Source organism: Mustelus asterias, chromosome 23 (genome assembly GCF_964213995.1).
Source record: "Mustelus asterias chromosome 23, sMusAst1.hap1.1, whole genome shotgun sequence".
Lineage (NCBI taxonomy): Eukaryota > Metazoa > Chordata > Chondrichthyes > Carcharhiniformes > Triakidae > Mustelus > Mustelus asterias.
This window is the reverse complement of record NC_135823.1, coordinates 16,816,999-16,837,330: the sequence shown is the minus strand read 5'-3', so window position 1 is coordinate 16,837,330 and position 20,332 is coordinate 16,816,999. Positions and strand designations below refer to the sequence as shown.

Genomic DNA, 20,332 nt, shown 5'->3' with positions numbered 1-20,332 from the left:
CGAGTGAATGCAATTGTTTTAAGTTCCTCCCTCCCTTTCACTTAAAATATCATATGCCAGTTACCACTGCCCATTCCACTTTCTTCCCAGTGTGTCCACGTGTTGACCTTTTTTTGAGATCCCAATCATGGCAGCAATCTTCCTTCCCTGTTGTCAGTGTCTGGTGTGGCTCGGTCCATAGCACTTCTGCCTCAAGGCCACAAGGTTTCAAGTCAACATGTTAAAATCCCACTCTGGGGTGTGACCACAAGAATCAAGGTGGTCACTCCAGCGTGGCACCGAGGGTGTGCTGCACTGGCAGAGGTCCACCCTTTTGGTTGAGACATCATACCAAGGGCCCTGTCAGCTGGATAACAAAGATCGCACGGCACTATTTTGAAGAAGGGGGACAGTTGTGGTGAGGTAGACATTTGGAAGGGCAGTGAACAAGGCTAGCAAAAATGAAAAGCTAAGCTGGCTGAGGAGAGGACATGGAGAAAACAGAGGGCAGTGAATCATTGCACTTCCTCAGGCCAGCAGAGACTGTCATGCCAGAGTGCGAGCCCTGAGCTACACCGGGTGACGTTTAACACAGAGTTAACCACGCGGGAGCAAACCTTTGGGCCGTATCTTGAGCCCACGTTCGCCCTCTGCGAGGTTGTTGGTGAGGCCTCAAGATCTGAAAGATGCACCTCTTGCCGGTGATAACAGGATTTCGGATCTTATTCGCTCCTCTCCAGCGATGTCATCAGGTTCACACCAGTGACGGACATGAACCTGCTTTATGTACATTTCCATTCATTCTACTATTAACCTGCCCCCTCGCCAGATATTGACCTGTCGCCATAGCTTCAAACATCAGCGTGGTTTACAACAGGTTCACACAGACCTGTCATGGGGGCCTCCCCGGGGGGTGTGAAGGTAAGTATAGTTCCCAACAGAGAGGGACATGGCCAGCCACTGGAACTGAATTGAGAATCAATTTGACCAGCCATAGGCTGAGAGGCCTCAGCATTAGATGTCAATTGTTATGGTTACCTGGCCCTCCAGGCCTCTGGCTTTGCTCGGTTTTTGACCAGAGCCTGGACCCCTCTCCACCTTCCCACATCTACTGGGACCATTAATTTTTTTATTCATTTGTGGATCATGGGCTTTGCTGACTGGCCAGCATTTATTGCCCATCCCTAGTTGCCCCTGGAGAGCAGATTGCTGTGGCTCTGTAACCACATCAATGCCAGACCAGGTAAGGACAGCAGATTTCCTTCTCTAAAGGACATTACTGAACCAGATGGGTTTTTCCGACAATCGACAATGGTTTCATGATCAGTAGATTCTTAATTCCAGATATTTTTTTTAATGAATTCAAATACCACCATCTGCCGTGGCGGGATTCGAACCCGAGTCCCCAGAACATTAGCCGAGTTTCTGGATTAATAGTCTAGCGATAATACCACTGGGCTATCGCCTCCCTAAGGTCAGGTCAGGAACTTATGTAGAATCTAAATGGATGTCAGGACTGTGTGTGTTGGCAAATGTGTTATACAAATTGCATTAAAATTTACAATCTGGGGTTAATAGCAAAAATGTTGTTCTTAGAATTGAGTTCCTAATTCAATTATGCTTCAAATCACTTAATTTAAATTCCTTGGACACCTTGATCTTTAGAACTAATAATGGAAAGGCCAGTCGTGTTCCCAAGATGACGAGTGAATATTTCACTCCAAATACTGCAGTGACTGACACAACGTGGCATGCATTGATGAAATGTAATTACCTTCAATGCTGCCGCATAGTTAACTTTGGGCCTAAGGTTCTTTGGGCCTACCTAATCCTTTTTTTGCCCTGTACAGGAAGGAAGGGGTACCTGTGGAACGTAGGAGTATGCTGCCTCCAGCAGATATTGTTGTAGTCTTTTGTCTCGCTTTATCAGCATAACAGACGCTTCAGCGGGGCCGGAGAGTGGAAACGTAGGACCCGAGGTTCCCAAGGGATATGACATTTCCGAACAAATCTGCCATCCAATTTGTCTGGAGACTGTAAAGGGAAACAAAATGTCATTTTTAAGTAGTGTGCAGGGGTGATGCATAAAACCTAGGAACAGGTCATTAGCAGGGCATCATCTCTATAAGGTTCTCCAAATGTATGCGACAGCAAGGCTAATATTATGGATTGGAATCTTTTAGGCATTTTAGTCATGCAAGGTGGTGGCTGTGAATAATCACGACCTGGCAAAAATCACACGTAACAAAGTGAAGGTCCAGTCAACATGTTCTACACACGCAATGCATTGGCAAATGGAGGAATTAAACAGAGCCATTCAGTCCACTAATGACCCAATTACATTGCAGCTCTGGTGTCAGCAGCAATTGTAAAAGCTTTACTGTCTCTACAACTGCCAGATGCACCTCAAGAGGTCATTTCTCTGGCTTTTCCAGAGATTGGAGCATTAGCAGCACAAATCAAAGCACTGTTGGCCAGATACCATTTCTCTGGGTGCAACGGGACTGACTGTTTGCCTGGCAATAATGTTTATAGTGTCATAGAGGTTTGTAGCATGGAAATAGCCCAACTTGTCCAAGCTGCCCTTTGTTTTTAAAACCACTAAGCTAGTCCCAGTTGCTGTGTTTGGCCCATATCCCTCTATACCCATCTTACTGTCTAAATGCTTTTTGAAAGACAAGATTGTACTCAACTCTACTACTGCCTCTGGCAGCTTGTTCCAGACACTCACTACCTGTGTGTGAAAAGAATGGCCACCCTGGACCCTACTGGATCTCTCCCCTCTCTCCTTACAGTGCATTGATTGCTTTTCCCTGGCCATTGCAGCTTTGTGTCGCTGTTTCCGTGTGGCCCTAAGTGTACAGAACACGAGCAGAGTACATTCTTAGAGTTCCAGATAGATACAGAAAAAAATATGAATATGACATTTACTGTCCAACCCAGTGGAACTACTTTTGTTTGGTCCTACTATTCCCTATCCAAGCATAGCACTGCACTGCCAATAAAGACTTCTTTACCTGTTCCCCCACCCCTCCCTATCATTACCTCCAGTGTTGCTCAAGGACCTATCTTTGACTTCATCTTCATTTGTACAAGAGTCCTTATCTATTTTTATGCACATTCATGTCTACTCTACAATTCAAAGGGGCATTGGACCTCTCCCAAAGAGCAACTTACTTCTCCAAAGGGGTGGTGGACCTGGGAAAGATGCTCTGTCAGAGAGTCAGTGCAGACTCGATGGGCCGAATGGCACTGTAGGGATTCTATGATGCTACCACATAACTCAAGACCCTAAGCCTCCTGAAGCTGTTCCAACATGTGAAGGAAATCCAGCTTCTGTCAGTACACCCCGTGTCACAGGTAGCTCGCTCCCCTCTGCTGCCACCTGTTGGTACTTCTCCTGCCTCGGCTCCAATCCAAGATGGTGAAGGCAGCGCACATCCAATCAGCTCAGATATTACTTCATTCACAAAGTGATGACACTCATCTCGAACTGGAAGAAAGCTTCCCACAAAGGTCAGGCGATCTCTGTCACGTCGATTTTCTCCCCCCAATATCAACTCAAATATTTCAGCGTTGATGGGATCTCCAGGCATCCAGCAACCTTGATGTCACCAATCAGGCTAAGCAGCCAATCACATTGAAGTATTCTCACAGACTACAAATCCAGAAATAAAACGCACTGAATATCTTCCACTTTTACTTGAATTTTACAGAGAGCAAAGTGAGTGATTGGGACACGCATGTGGGGTTAATGTAGAAGCCAAAACATCACAGACAAATTTGTTGAAAAAATATTTTAAAACATCAAAGTTTTCTTTTAACATGGTGGAGGAAATCGGATAGTCCGCAAATATAAAATTTGCTATGCAGGCCAAGAAAGAATTTTCAGCAGTAATTCTGGATTTAGGATGAAATTAAAACACTAGCTACACCTCACTTTAACAAGAACTTCCACAGCCTGAATAATACTGTCAAAGGACAAGTTCTTGACAGATCAGGTGATTTCTAATTGATTGCAGTCTGGGTTGATTTCCAGGGTTAACTGCGCACGTGCGGATTACTGTCACTTACAGAGGGAAATGCTGACAGTTTTACCCTCATTACTACCAATTAAATCCAAAATGTGATTCCAAAAAACCTCCCAGAAAACATATGGAGCGCACCCTTCCCTGGGAACAGGCGAGGAAGCAGCTGTGAGTGCTGAGTGTTGATTACAGTGTTTCTGTGCGTTTGAGTCAGCCTCTTATGTGGCTGTTGGGTTCTGCGGTTGCTTTCGATGGCGAGTCTCAGTAAGCAGGAAACGCATGGATACGACATTAAGTTTAAAACCGTGTTGAAACCGTATTCCAGTTATGCTATTAGCACATGATATTAGATAATCTGACTGTGCACAGCCAGACTAGTGAGCTCAAGTTAAAAGCAGAAGCCAGCGCATTGCAGCCAGCACTTTTGTTAGTTTTAACCCACGAACTGCAACCAAACCCATCGGCTCCTTCAGTTTAAACTCTCACCCCGCCCCCCCCCCGACCCAGACTTAGTTCTGATAATTGAGCAGCACGGTGGCACAGTGGTTAGTGCTGCTGCCTCACAGCGCCAGGGACCCAGGTTCAATTCCGGCCTGAGTCACTGTCTGTGCGGAGTTTGCACATTCTCCCCATGTCTGCGTGGGTTTCCTCCGGGTGCTCCGGTTTCCTCCCACAGTCCAAAGATGTGCGGGTTAGGTGGATTGGCCATGCTAAATTGCCCCTTAATGTCAGGGGGACCAGGTAGGATAAATGCACGGGGTGATGGGGATAGGGCCTGGTGGGGTTGTGGTCAGTGCAGACTTGATGGGCCGAATGGCTTCCTTCTGAATTTCTGGCATTCGATGATTCTATGATTGACAATTTAAAGGCTCAAAATTCATATAAGATTTTAAAAAAGATCCCAGGCAGCAACTGAGGAGTGGAGTGGAGAGGAAAGAGGGAGAGATCAGTGTACTCAGGGAGAGGTATCTTTGGAGGGGGTGAAGATGGCAGTCTTGAGGGAAGAGATTTGAAAAAACAGGGAGGTGGGAGTCAAGATAAGAGTGGCTAGGCTCTGTTTGATCATGGGCTGTGGGCCAAAGGGGAAAACAAATCCAACAGTTAAGTGGGAAGGCACATAATCCCATCATTCACAATCCTTGATTGGCAAGTGCTCAGCACTGTTGCCTCACAGTGTCAAGGACCTAGATTCGATTCCGGCCTCGGGTCACCGTCTGTGCGGAGTTTGCACATTCTCCCCATGTCTGTGTGGGTTTCCTGGATAGGTGCAGGAAATATAGGGTTGTTGTAGTGGGAGACTTCAATTTCCCTGGTATAGACTGGAAATCGCTGAGGGCAGGGACTCTGGATGGGGAGGAATTTGTAACATGTGTACAGGAGGGTTCGTTGGAACAATATGTGGACAGCCCAACTAGAGAGGGGGCTATACTGGACCTGGTACTGGGGAATGAGCCCGGTCAGGTCTTCAAAGTTTTGGTTGGGGAACATGTGGCAAATAGTGACCACAATTCTGTTAGCTTTAGGATAGTGATGGAAAAGGATGAGTGGTGTCCCAAGGGTAAGGTGTTGGATTGGGGGAAGGCTAACTTTATTGGGATCAGGCAGAAATTGGCAGCTCTTGATTGGGAGAGGCTGTTCGAGGGTAAATCCACATCTGGTATGTGGCAGTCTTTTAAGGAACGGTTGTTAGGGCTACAGGACAAGCATGTGCCTGTAAAAAAGAAGAATAGGAAGGGTAGGATTCGAGAACCGTGGATAACCAGGGAAATTGAGGGACTGGTCAAAAGGAAAAGAGAGGCGTATGTTAGGTCCAAGCAGCTAAAAACGGAGGGAGCTCTGGAGGAGTACAATGAAAGTAGGAAAATACTCAAACGGGGAATTAGAAGAGCAAAAAGGGGTCACGAAATGTCCTTGGCAGACAGGATTAAGGAGAATCCCAAGGCATTTTATTCATACGTTAGGAACAAAAAGGTTGTTAGGGAAAAAATTGGACCTCTCAGGGACAAAAGTGGGGACTTATGCTTGGAGCCCAAAGAAGTAGGGGAGATCCTAAATGAATACTTTGCGTCGGTATTCACAAAGGAGAGGGATGTGTTGACTGGGAGTGTCTCGGAGGGGAGTGTTGAACCGTTGGAGAAAACCTCCATTACAAAGGAGGAAGTGTTAGGTTTGTTAGAGAATATAAAGACTGACAAATCCCCAGGGCCTGATGGAATCTATCCAAGGCTGCTCAGGGAGACGAGAGGTGAAATCGTTGGGCCTCTGACGCAAATCTTTGTCTCGTCACTGGACGCAGGTGAGGTCCCAGAGGATTGGAGGATAGCCAATGTGGTCCCGTTATTTAAGAAGGGTAGGAAGGATAACCCGGGTAATTATAGGCCGGTGAGCTTGACGTCCGTGGTGGGGAAGTTGTTGGAGAAGATTCTTAGAGATAGGATGTATGCGCATTTAGAAAGGAATAAACTCATTAACGATAGTCAACATGGTTTTGTGAGAGGGAGGTCATGCCTCACTAACCTGGTGGTGTTTTTTGAAGAAGTGACCAAAATGGTTGACGAAGGAAGGGCCGTGGATGTTGTCTATATGGACTTTAGTAAAGCGTTTGACAAAGTCCCTCATGGTAGGCTAGTGAAAAAGGTTGGATCCCATGGGATAAAGGGGGAGGTGGCTAGATGGGTGGAGAACTGGCTTGGTCATAGGAGACAATACACATCTTTTTAGCCTGTCTTGATGCTCTCTCCACTCCCATTGTTTTGTTTCTTAAAGACTGGATTAGTTGTAAGTACTCGCATTCCAACCATTATTCATGTAAATTGAGTTTGTGTCTTTATAAATTCTGTTTGTGAACAGAATTCCCACTCACCTGAAGAAGGGGCTTAGAGCCTCGAAAGCTTGTGTGGCTTTTGCTACCAAATAAACCTGTTGGACTTTAACCTGTTGTTAAACTTCTTACTTGGTCATAGAAGACAGAGGGTGGTAGTGGAAGGGTCTTTTTCCGGCTGGAGGCCTGTGACTAGTGGTGTACCGCAGGGCTCTGTATTGGGACCTCTGCTGTTTGTGATTTATATAAATGATCTGGAAGAAGGAGTAACTGGGGTGATCAGTAAGTTTGCGGACGACACAAAACTGGCAGGACTTGCAGATAGTGAGGAACATTGTCAGAGGCTACAGAAGGATATAGATAGGCTGGAAATTTGGGCAAGGAAATGGCAGATGGAGTTCAATCCTGATAAATGCAAAGTGATGCATTTTGGTGGGAATAATGTAGGGAGGAGCTACACGATAAATGGAAGAACCATAAAGGGTGTAGAGACGCAGAGGGACCTGGGTGTGCAAGTCCACAGATCTTTGAAGGTGACGTCACAGGTGGAGAAGGTGGTGAAGAAGGCATATGGCATGCTTGCCTTTATAGGACGGGGCATAGAGTATAAGAGTTGGGGTCTGATGTTGCAGATGTATAGAACGTTGGTTCGGCCGCATTTGGAATACTGCGTCCAGTTCTGGTCGCCACACTACCAGAAGGACGTGGAGGCTTTGGAGAGAGTACAGAGGAGGTTTACCAGGTTGTTGCCTGGTATGGAGGGGCTTGGTTATGAGGAGAGATTGGGGAAACTGGGGTTGTTCTCCTTGGAAAGACGGAGGGTGAGGGGAGACTTAATAGAGGTGTATAAAATTATGAAAGGCATAGATAGGGTGAACGATGGGAAGCTTTTCCCCGGGTCGGTGGTGACGTTCACGAGGGGTCATAGGTTCAAGGTGAAGGGGGGGGAGGTTTAACACAGATATCAGAAGGACATATTTCACACAGAGGGTCGTGGGGGCCTGGAATGTGTTGCCGGGCAAGGTGGTGGAGGCGGACACACTGGGAACGTTTAAGACTTATCTAGACAGCTATATGAACGGAGTGGGAATGGAGGGATACAAAAGAGTGGTCTAGTCTGGACCAGGGAGCGGCGCGGGCTAATTGTTCCTTGTTTCTCATTTCAAGGCTTCATTCTATGATCATCTTACTGGTGCCAGTACAGAGCGAGACTGCGGATAGTTGGGAACCTGTCTCGGGGGCAGGGAATTCATATGGTGTTCGTGGAAGTGGAAATGACTAGGGTTGGGAAGCATTTTCCGATCAGGGCCATTGTGATCTCCTGGACTCGTTTCGATCGCCTCAGGGGGTCGGAGAGGAATTTCCCTGATTTTTTTTTCCCCATATTGGCCCTGGGGTTTTTCACTCTGGGTTTTCGCCTCTCCCTGGAGATCACATGGTCTGGAATGGGGGGGTTGGGGGGGGGGGTTAATAGGTTGTAATGAACAAAGCATCGTAGCTGTGAGGGACAGCTCGGTGGATAGGATATTGGTATGTAGATAGGCTGGAAAATTGGGCGGGGATCCTGGATTCAGGATTCAATCCTGGACCGGGGAGCGGCGTGGGCTTGGAGGGCCGAAGGGCCTGTTCCTGTGCTGTATTGTTCTTTGTTCTTTTTGTTCTGCACGTTCTCCCCGTGTCTGTGTGGGTTTCCTCCGGGTGCTCCAGTTTCCTCCCACACTCCAAAGATGTGCAGGTTAGGTGGATCGGCCATGCTAAATTGCCCCTTAGAGTCCAAAGATGTGTAGGTTAGGTAGATTAGCCATGGTAAATCCATGGGGTTACGTGGATAGAGTGGAGGGGAGGGCTTGGGTCAGATGCTCTTTCAGAGAGTCGGTACAGACTCGATGGGCTGAATGGCCCCTTTCTGCACAGTAGGGATTCTACGGTTCCATTTCAGTGTAACAACAGTGCGAGAGCAGAGTTGTTTCATTTACTTCAGCAGAAAGTTTGGACACTGATCCCGGGAAGAGATTGGTATAAGTTTCAGAGCGCCTTCTGCTTGAGTGCAGACCAGGAGCCCCTGGCCAAAGCCTTTATTTTTACAGAGCCTTTCGCACTGGCCTCAGCCTATTCAACCACTTGGCAAGCAAGGTGCTGAAACATAACACAACTGAAGGCTTGGGTCAGATAAACCCCTTGCAATTCAAATGGAGACAAAAGAAACTATTTGCAAAGAGATAAAGCTGGCAGGCAGCAGGGTTGAAAAGACAAGAGATTGCTTGTGTTGGAGCAGATTTATATCCCGGCATAGCCAGCAGCTGCTAATGATGAACTTGCTGAAGTCATCAGCAAATGGCTCTAACACCAGGATGGGCAGCAAGTCCCTATCCGCTTCCTGATCGCTCTGGGATGCTGGAGCTTTCCTTCTCCCCATCTGGATCTAGTTTTTGATATCCGCTCAAGTGTAATCCTCAGGAGGAAGCAGAGTTTCACAACCAATTTATTTGCTTTGCCACAGAGCAGGAATGGATGAGCTTGGCTCTCGGCATCAACAGGAAATAACAATCTGACCAACGAATATTGAAGCACGAGGGTCTCTCGTCCTGTCCCCGAGCTGGCGAGGGAGTACCAGAGTGGAGGACATCGGAGGGGCCTTCGATGATACTGGCATCTTCAGTGTCCGATCCTCCTGTCCAGGTTCAGTTCCATGACTGTAATCATTCCGGTTCTCCTCTTCAACAGTTAGGCAAATAGAAATTATAACAGAGAGGCAGCTACACAACAGGCAGAGGAACTAGAGCTGTAGCCTGGACCTTGAAGGGTCAGGGACAGGGGAAGCTTCAAAATTGGAAGAAATTTGAAAGTTATATCGTTGTCAGTATATAGAATCACAGAATCCCTACAACGCAGAAGCAGGTCATTTGGCCCACCGACTTTCCGACAGAGCATCCTACCCAGACCCATAACCTCAGGTATTTACCATGACTAGTCCCCCTAACCTGACCATCTTTGGACACTAAGGGGCAATTTATCATGGCCAATCCACCTAATCTGCACATCTTTGGACTGTGGGAGGAAACCGGAGCACCCAGACACAGGAAGAACATGCAGACTCCACACAGATAGTCACCCAAGGCTGGAATAGAACCTGGGTCCCTGGCGCTGTGCAGCAGCAGTGCCAACCATTGTGCCGTCCGTGGGGATAGGATTCCTTCCACTTAACTGCTGAGCAGGGGTAAATAAAACGATGCTCATGATCGAGTTTTCTGTTGGTGATCAATAGCGGATGGTGTGGCTCTGATGCTGTCGCAGAGCAGGTGTCCTTCAACCCGCTTGGAGGAAGCTAATACTAAGTTAGCATTGTGTCATTGAGCTATAGCTAAAGCGGGTACAGGCTGGTTTGACTTATTAACATATATTACTTGGAAAAGGCTGTACATGGAGGAGTAAAGACATCTGAGAGTAGAAATCCACAAACCATTAAAAGCAACGTAGGTTAATAAAGCCATTTTCTAAAAAAAAAAGCAAATTAAGCAATGGATGGATTGAAAAGTACAGAGGTTATGTTAAACCTGTATCAGTTTTTGGAGAGAAAAGCAATCCCATGTGTCAGGCTCTCTTAAGGTTCATTTGGGTATAGTTTATATTGCTGTCCCCTATTCGGCTACAATCAGACATGGAAACACGGGAGGATTTGGGTCTGGAACTGTTTGAAGCAAAATGAATGCAAAGGATTACTGACTGGTTTTCCTTCTACGCTGATTTACCTGATGCTTTTGGTAAAGTCAGATAAATACCGCCCCTCTGGAGTCTTTTTCTGATTATGCAAATCACCGCATCCGTCACAGGTACCAGCTTACTAACTTGCTCAGTCTGTCTCTTCAATATTGCTCAAGAGACATATTGTCAAAGATTTTCATCTTGCACCCATCTGGACAAATACAAGAGTGCCAAATTTCAAATGGTTGTACGCAGTGAACCTTTTCTCGGCAAACATGATATGTTCGAGCCTTGCACCTTTTCTGAATTAGCCAGGACCTGGGGAGCCTATAGCTTCCTGTTCCTTTCTCCATGGCCAAACATGGCCCACAGCCCATGATCAAACAGAGCCAGAGTCGACTTGCTGGCCAATCAGTATTCATTCCTGCCCAGTATAAATTGTGATCGTTTGAAATTTGGCATTCGGGTGTTTGTCCTGATGAGTGCAAGACACAAAGCCTCGGCAACATACTCTCTCTTTTGAGCAATATTCAGGTTCTATACTGCCAAGCGACTGCCTCTTCAATGAGCCTTCAGCAGGGGTGTGGCAGAAATCCTATCAACAGGTACTAACCGAAAACCCCGTAAAGAAATGTCAGCAGAAGCTGTAGAAGCTCCAAGCAACTTGAAGCCCACCCACCATGTTGTCAATTTACTGTTCAACTTTGGTTATTGGTGAATTTGGTGCTTATTAAGATGAGCAGGTGTTAATCATGGAAAATTATGGGCGCCACTGACTAAGTCAGTGCCTCCTAGTAAAGAGCAATGGAACTTCGCGAAAATCTCCCTCTAACCTTCCCGACCTTGTGCCTCAGTCACCATTCTTTTCATGTTCCACAAGCCAGCTTGTCTTATACAAGCTGGTAAAACCACACCTGTGGTAGTACATGCTCCAGTGTTTGATATGCTTTAATTGAGACCTCTAACAGCCTGCGTTGCTCCATATGCAAGGTAACCCACTCAGCATCACAATGAAACATTGGGATGTTCACCATCAGTCCACTATAACCCAAAAATGACTGATCTTTAACAAAGTGAGTTTGATGGCACAGTGTAGAAATGATAGAGAGAAAAAAAAGTGACATGTGTTTCTGCTTAACTGAATGATTAAGTCCTTCAGTGAGACAAGCGACTCTGTTCCTCTGCCAGAATCCTGTTATGACACTTGGCAGTGATCAAGATTGGTTCTTATTATTTCCAGAGACACAGCTGCAAACTTGTTGGGTCATGGATACTTTCTTCATTTCTTCAAGGTGCTGGTAATGACTGGAGAACATGGCTTCTAATTCTCAGCACATTTGATTTGATTTATTATTGTCACATGAATTAGCCATACAGTGATAAGTATTGTTGTGCGCTATACAGACAAAGCATACCGTTCATAAAGAAGGAAACGAGAGAGTGCAGAATGTAGTGTTACAGTCATAGCTAGGGTGTAGGGAAAGATCAACTTAATGTGAGGTAGAACCATTCAAAAGTCTGACAGCAGCAGGGAAGAAGCTGTTCTTGAATTGGTTGATACACAGACTTTTGTATCTTTTTCCCAACAAAAAAAGGTGGAAGAGAGAATGTCCCGGGGTGCGTGGGGTCCTTAATTATGCTGGCTGCTTTGCCGAGGCAGCAGGAAGTGTAGACAGAGTCAATGGATGGGAGGCTGGTTTGCGTGATGGATTGGGCTACATTCACGACATTTTGCAGTTTCTTGCGGTCTTGGGCAGAGCAGGAGCCATACCAAGCTGTGATACAACCAGAAAGAATGCTTTCTATGGCGCATCTGTAAAAGCTGGTGAGAGTCGTAGCTGACATGCCAAATTTCCTTAGTCTTCTGAGAAAGTAGAGGGGTTGGTGGGCTTTCTTAACTATAGTGTTGGCGTGGGGGGACCAGGACAGGTTGTTGATGATCTGGACACCTAAAAACTTGAAGCTCTCGACCCTTTCTACTTCGCCCCCATTAACGTAGAGAGGGGCATGTTCTCCTTTACGCTTCCTGAAGTCGATGACAATCTCCTTCGTTTTGTTGACATTGGGGGAGAGATTATCTTTGCCACCAGTTCACCAGATTCTCTGTCTCATTCCTGTATTCTGTCTCGACATTGTTTGAGATCCGACCCACGACGGTGGTGTCGTCAGCAAACTTGAAAATCGAATTGGAGGAGAATTTGGCCGCACAGTCATGAGTCTATAAGGAGTATAGTAGCCTGAGAACACAGCCTTGCAGGGCATTGGTATTGAGGACAATCGTGGAAGAGGTGTTGTTGCCTGTCCTTACTGACTGTGGTCCGTGAGTTAAGAAGTTCAGGACCCAGTTGCAGAAGGGGGAGCTGAGGCCCAGGCTGCAGAGTTTGGAGAGGAGTTTCAGAGGAATAATGGTGTTGAAGGCTGAGCTGTAGTCAATAAATAGGAGTCTGACATAGGTGTCCTTGTTATCTAGGTGTTCCAGGGTTGAGTGCAGGGCCAGGGAAATGGCATCTGCTGTGGACCTGTTGCGGCGGTAGGTGAACTGTAGTGGAGCCGAGCAATCCGGGAGGCTGGAATTGATTTGTGCCATGACTAGCCTTTCCAAGCACTTCATAATGCTGGATGTCAGAGCCACCGGCCGATAGTCATTAAGGATCGCTGATTGGTTTTTCTTAGGTACCGGGATGATGGTTGTCTTCTTGAAGCAGATAGGGGCCTCAGATTGTTGTAAAGAGAGGTTGAAGATGTCTGTGAATACCCCCGCCAGCTGATCCGCACAGGATCTGAGTGTTCATCTCGGTACCCCATCCAGACCAGTCGCTTTCTGTGGGTTGACCTTCGAGAAAGCTGCTCTGACATCTGCAATGGTGACCTCAGATACAGGTTCATCCAAGGCTTCCGGGGTGGAGGGCATGCTCTTGCTGACCTCTTGCTCAAAACAGGCGTAGAATGCATTGAGCTCATCAGAGCCCATCAAAAGAAAACTCATGGCACTTTGCCAGGCTTGGCGAATAATCGCCTTTCAAGAAGAAGGTTGACTTTGGGAAGCGGCCCCACTTTCACAGCACAATGGAAATAGAAATGAACTAAACCCTTTTGACTCGGAGTTACTTAGGTCAAAGAACTGCTATTCAAAATGTTAGTGGTGGATACCTGTGTTGGGGACCAGAACAGAAACTCCAAGGGTGTATTATAAAGTTAGCCTAGATCCCACTTTATTTGATTTTGGTTTTAGGGTGAGCACAAGGTGTTTTGCTCCAGGTATGAATCTATTGACCCACTAGGTACTTTTTAATTAAAACAAACTTTAGTTCAAAACACAGTTAGAATATAACAAAAAGGAATTGGCATACCTTTAGCCAATTAAAATACTTAAACATGACAAAGTATAATCCCTAATAGCTATCTATTTCTATAGTTCCAATTTAAGCAACATCCCCAGAGACATAAATCTACTTCAGTACCAATTCGCACCAAAAACAGATATGCTCACGTGGATGTTAGATTTTCAGCCTTTTAACCCCTCTGGACAGATACAGAAAGAGTGTTTATCACCTATTCCCAAAGACAATTTCCATGTTCTAATGAGAATGGCATCTTGTAACTATATGCTAATTACCTAAATTAATTAACTTTTGAATCCCATACAGCAGTTTTCAGAGAAAGATCTACCTTCAAGCAGCAGAACTTCAAAGAGATCTATTTTCTGACAGATCCCAGTCTCCAATCTCCAGAGAAAGAAAGAAAGAGACAGACAGAGGGCAATTTGTTCTCTCTACAAATCTCAGACAGCAACTGAAGTGGATTTCTCTCTGAGAGCCTAGCCCCACCCAGTCAATCAAGCTAATCAAACCGCACTCTGAAAAACCCTTGGGGAAAACACCAAAATTACAACACTGCATTAATTCAGATTAAAACAAACATTCCAGCAATTAAGATCAATTATGCTACTGCAGTAACAACATGGGCTGCCAGGTACAGACAAAGCGGCACTGACAATAAAACAAATCCTGCACAAGAAACATGACACAAATACATTTCTTAAATGCACAGTATCATCACACCTGATAGTGGGCCACACTACCAGAAATTCCGATGGCACCATACTATACAAGCATGCCATTCATCTGATCATCTAGATCAGTTTGTAGCTTCTAGCACACTCCCTGGTAGGTGTAACTGAGTATATAGGCCACCATAACTTTTGTGGAGTAGCAATCAGTCAGATACAATCACCATCAGACATGCTGGCTGTCTAGCCAACCCAGCTAATCAGCCCCCTACAGAGACATCACATGCTGAGAATTAGAATCCAGTTTCCCCACTCACTACTGCCACCTTGAAGGAATGAACAAAGTACCAATGCCAGTCAGGCGGACTGCCACTCTGCTCCCATTCACTTAACAGTGGAATACAGCCACCGCTTTCTCACTCCATTCTTCCGACGCAGGCCGGATGAGAATAGTGTCATGCAGCTGTTCAGGAATCCACTCAGCAGGGTGCAGGAGAGTCAGACGAAAGGTAGCTCCCTTTTTTCACGGCACTGGCTGCAGTTGAACAGGTAAGTTTAAAGGCATGGCCATTTTGGAGACGCCTAGGTAGCTGAAGACACAGCTACCAATCATGGAGTCATAGGATCCCTACAGTGCAGAAGGAGGCCATTCGGCCCATTGAGTCTGCACCGACCACAATCCCACCCAGGCCCTATCCCCATAACCCCATGCATTTACCCTGCTAGTCCTCCTGATACTAAAGGGCAATTTAGCATGGCCAATTCACCTAACTCACACATCTTTGGACTGTGGGAGGAAACCGGAGCACCCGGAGGAAACTCACGCAGACACGGGGAGAATGTGCAGACTCCGCACAGACAGTGACCCAAGCCGGGAATCGAACCCAGGTCCCTGGTGCTGTGAGGCAGCAGTGCTAATCGCTGTGCCACCCATGAATTTGGAGCAATTAAAATTGGGGAGGCTCAAGAGGTCAAAACTAGAGGAACGACCAGATAACCTGTTTTCCATGGTGCTAGTTGAGCATAAAATGCACACCAGGACACGGGGTGCGGGGGCGCGTTGTGGTGGGCTGGGTGGGAGAAGGGGTAGTCAGAGGGTATCCAAGTACCGGGGTGCGGGGGCGCGTTGTGGTGGGCTGGGTGGGAGACGGGATAGTCAGAGAGTATCAAAGGTGCTCAACATGGGTGGTAAATTGAATCACTAAATTTGCCCTTATCCTGCCCTGGGCCAAAAACCTGGAACTTCCTCCCTGACAGCACAGTGGGTGTACCTACACCACATCCTGTACTTCTGCAGTCTGCATCGAGTCGCCACTGACCCACCTTTTTATCTTGCCCGGGCCTTATCCCTGTAGCCCTATATATTTATCCCACTAATCCCCCTAAAGGGTAACTTAGCATGACCGATCCACCTAACCTGTACATCTTGAGAGTGTGGGAGGAAACCGGAGCACCCGGAGGAAATCCACACAGACACAGGGAGAATGTGCAGACTCCACACAGGCAGTCACCCAAGGCTGGAATCGAACCCGGGTCCCTGGCGCTTTGAGGCAGCAGTGCTTACCACTGTGCCACCATGCCGCCCATGTGAGCTGGGAGAGATTTCCCTCATTGAGGTGGCCTAGGAAGGAATCAGGACTGACCCTCACCCACATACCTGACTGTAACATGGACCCCACTGCAGCACTGGCCCTTAACTTCCTAAATTAGAATTACAGGACAGGGACCTGGTGGGAGGTATTGAGTAGGAGCCCTGCCTCCATCAGAGCTTTTACAAAGTCTAGAGAGTGGCAGTAAAAGGAGAAGACAAGAGATTTGTGTGAATGCCAGCTGTGACATTCTGACTGGCACTTGTGGGTGGCAGTGGAGTAGTAGTTTTGTCACTGGACTAGCAAGCCAGAGACCCAGGGTAATGCTCTAGGGACCTGGGTCCGAATACCAATCGGAGGGAGTGGGGTGATGTCTGGGGGAGTGTATGGCGGGGGGTGGGGGGGCATGACAGGTGGCACAGTGCACTGGGAGATTGGGGTGCTTGTGCAATGGTGCTCCCTAGAGCTCAGCAGCCGGCTTCCCAGCGTGAATAGGCTATGCCCACTCCCCATGCTGGCGTGAATCCCATCTGGGCTCTTTTTTTTCCTAAGCACTGTACAATTGCGCCTGGGAGCTTGTCCAAAAAATGGGCGCGATTCTCTCCCAATTTCACTCCTGTTTAGTACTTAGAATATTTTTGGTAAGATCACCCCCAATAAGTCTGATGATGACAACGAAACCATTGTCAATTATTGCAAAACCCCATCTGGTTCACTAATGTCCTTTGGGAAAGGAAATCTGCTGTCCTTACCTGGTCTAGTCTACATGTGATTCAAGCTACAACAATGTGGTTGACTCTCAACTGCCCTCAATTCAAGAGAATTTGGGAATTGGCCCAACCAGCAATGCCCACATCCCATGAATGAATAGTGGTTTAAAAGATGGTTTTGGTTGAAGTGCCAGCCATTAAAATAGTAATGCAGCCTCTTCAGTGAATCTAGCAGCCAATTTACATGGCAGTAACTTGTTTAATCAGCCTTCTGATTGTTGGCTTCAACTCCTTTACCAAGATGGTGTCTTCTGCTAAATTCATTTTATATTCCTTCTTTCATGGGATGTGGGCATCGCTGGCTAGACCAGCATTTATTCACCATCCCTAATTGCCCTGAAGATGGGGTGGTGAGCTGACTTCCTGTACTTCTGCAGTCCTTATCCTGCTCTGGGCCAAAAACGTGGATTCCCTCCGGGTGCTCCAGTTTCCTCTCTCAAGATATACAGGTTAGGTGGATCGGTCATGCTAAGTTACCCTTTAGGGGGATTAGTGGGATAAATATGTAGGGTGACAGGGATAAAGCCTGGGCAAGATAAAAAGGTGGGTCAGTGGCGACTCGATGACCTGAATGCCCTCCTTCTGCACTGTAGGGACTCTCTGATAATGGATGAAGCTGCAGCAATTAAAGGGCAGAGCAGCCATGAAGGCTGAATAGGGAACTGTTAATGTAGGATTTGGCTGGGGGGGAAATGGTCCGATGACACTGGGCTCCAGCTCCCTGTTCGAATTTACATGTGGTTGGTGGGGAAAGGACAGGCAGTGACAATCCTCACACAGGTTGAAGTGGGGAAGGGGCTGCTAACCTCACCATTTTTATCTTTCCCCTGTATTAGAAAATATCCGGAGAATAAGCTATTTTTGAACAATAGTCATAGAGGTGAGTAAAAGTGCACAGAATCAACTTACATTCTTCTTCACTGCAAGTTCTCGCTTCTCTTCGATCAAGAGATCCAATCATTTCCTCCTTTCGGCTTGGATTAGTTGTGTAAAGTCTTGAGCTGCAACCAAAACAAACAGACATTAAGTTCCGGGAGATTTTGGCACCGTCAGAAATTCATAGAATCATAGAATCCCTACAGTGCAGAAGGAGGCCATTTGGCCCATCAAGCCTGCATTGACAACAATCCCACTCAGGCTCTATCCCGAGCATTCATCCCGCCAATCCCCCTAACCCACACGTCTTGGGACAATAAGAGGCAATTTAGCACGGCCAATCTGCCTAACCTGAACATCTGTGGCATGTGGGAAGAAACCGGAGCACCCGGAAGAAACACATGCAGACACGGAGAGAATGTGCAAACTCCACACAGACAGTGACCCAAGCTGGGAATTGAACCCAGATCCCTGGCGCTATGAGGCAGCAGTGCTAACCACTGTGCCACCCCTCCATTTTTCACTGACCTTTGCATGTTACATTACATACAGCGCGCCAACTTATCCACAGCTAACAAACAGTTTACAATCCTGGCCAGTTATAAAATAATAAAACAATTAAACAAATGTGCTCTCTTTCAAATGCTCAATTTAAAATCAACTCAGAGTGTGCTTCTGTTCAAAGCATAGAATTAGCTCAAAAAAATAACAAAGGCCTTGTTGGAATGAAATAAATAAAGGATAGATGTTCAAGTAAAAACATATTAACTTAAGAGGAGTAATTAATATTGGAGTACGTTTAAAATGGGAAGAAAAATTTATTGCCCATCCCTAATTGTACTAGAACGGAGTGGTTTTCTGGGACAGAGAGCATTTAAGAGTCAACCACATTGCTGTGGCTCTGGAGTCACATGTAGGCCAGACCAGGTAAGGACGGCAGATTTCCTTCCCTAAAAGACATTAGTGAACCAGATGGGTTTTTACAACAATCGACCATGGTTTCATCGTTTAGTTTTTTTAAAATGTATCCATTTAAGGGCGGCATGGTTGCACGATGGTTAGCACTGCTGCCTCACAACGCCAGGGACCTGGGTTTGATTCCGGTCTTGGGTGACTGTGGAGTTTGCACGTTCTCCCCGTGTCTGCGTGGGTTTCCTCCGGGTGCTCTGGTTTCCTCCCACGCTCCAAAGATGTGTAGGTTAGGTGGGCTGACCATGCTAAATTGCCCCATAGTGTCCAGAGATGTGTAGGTTAGATGCATTAGCCATAGTAAATTTGTGGGGTTATAGGGATTGGACAGGGGAGAGGGACTGAGTAGGGTTCTCTGTCAGAGAGTTGCTGCAAACTCAATGGGCTGAATGACCTCATTATGCACCGTAGGGGTTCTATGATGTAGGCATCACCGGCTGGGCCAGCATTTATTGCCCCTCCCTAGTTGCCCTTGGAAAGATGGTGGTGAGCTGCCTTCTTGAAGCTCTGCAGTCCATGTGGTGTAAGCAACAGCGCTGTTAGGGAGGGAGTTCCAGGATTTTGACCCAGCGACAGTGAAGGAATGGCGATACAGGAACAGGAAATCTCATGTCAGTAATAGGGAAACTATTGGAGAAAATTCTAAAAGAGAGAATTAACCTCCAATTGGAAAGGCAGGAGTTAATTAGGGATGGTCAGCATGGCTTCGTCAGAGGGAGGTCACGCCTAACGAATTTGATAGAATTTTTAGAGAAAGTGATCAAGTGTGTGGATGTTAAGAGTTAACCACATTGCTGTGGATCTGGAGTCACATGTAGGGCAGACCAGGCAAGGATGGCAGATTGTGTGGGCATTATCAATATTATTGTGTCAATTATCAATGCCGCATTAAGTTTCAAACACTAATGAATCTCAGCACAGTAGGTGTTCTATTCATTTGAGAATGGATGACAGTTTCAAGAAGCTGCAGTAACAGATTGTGCCTTTGATGTGGTTTCTAGTTTGTTGAAACAAGCTAATAGATTTCAATTATGAGGATATTGTCACATGCCAGATGCATCTTTCTGTCTCAGTATCAGTGACACAAAGAGAGGGTGGTCAGAGGCTCATTGCACCGCCACCGCCACCCCCCCCACCCCTCCCCCTCCCCCCCCTCCCCGCCCCTCCCCCTCCCCGCCCCTCCCCCTCCCCACCCCCCCCCCCCAACCCCCATAGAGGTGGCATGGATGATCCTAGATGCCATGGAGGACACAGAAGGGCATGGGGTGTGCAAGTGGCATGAAAGATTTGAGGGAAAATGGGCGTTGGGTAGGGATGGGTGTGAAGTTCAGCGGGGGGTCTTCAAGCACTTTTGACAGTTGAAGAGCCAACGTGGGCCTTCTAACCAGCCCACCTCCGTCCACACACTCTTCCAGCACTGGTCTGCAGCTCACTAACTGCAATGCAAACCCGATCGCGGTGTGAAAAAACTAAAGTAGGATGGAAGTCACACATGGGTTGGGTGTGTGTTTGCTGGCTGCAAAAGTGCACATCGGGTTGTCCTGAACCCAGAGGAAGACTCAGTCCATGGAGTCTGAAGTTCAGGATAT

The 20,332-nt window shown here is 46.8% G+C and overlaps 1 protein-coding gene across 1 annotated transcript in view; it reads right to left on the bottom strand.

Moving 5' to 3' along the window:
• Positions 1 to 20,332, bottom strand: part of LOC144510916 (apolipophorins) — a 209,673-nt gene that overhangs the window by 66,525 nt on the left and 122,816 nt on the right. The window contains exons 20-21 of the mRNA XM_078240973.1: positions 17,808 to 17,899; positions 1,844 to 2,013 (exon numbers count right to left, since the gene is read on the bottom strand). Coding sequence (XP_078097099.1) covers positions 1,844 to 2,013; positions 17,808 to 17,899 — 262 coding nt within the window. The remainder of the gene's footprint in view (positions 1 to 1,843; positions 2,014 to 17,807; positions 17,900 to 20,332) is intronic.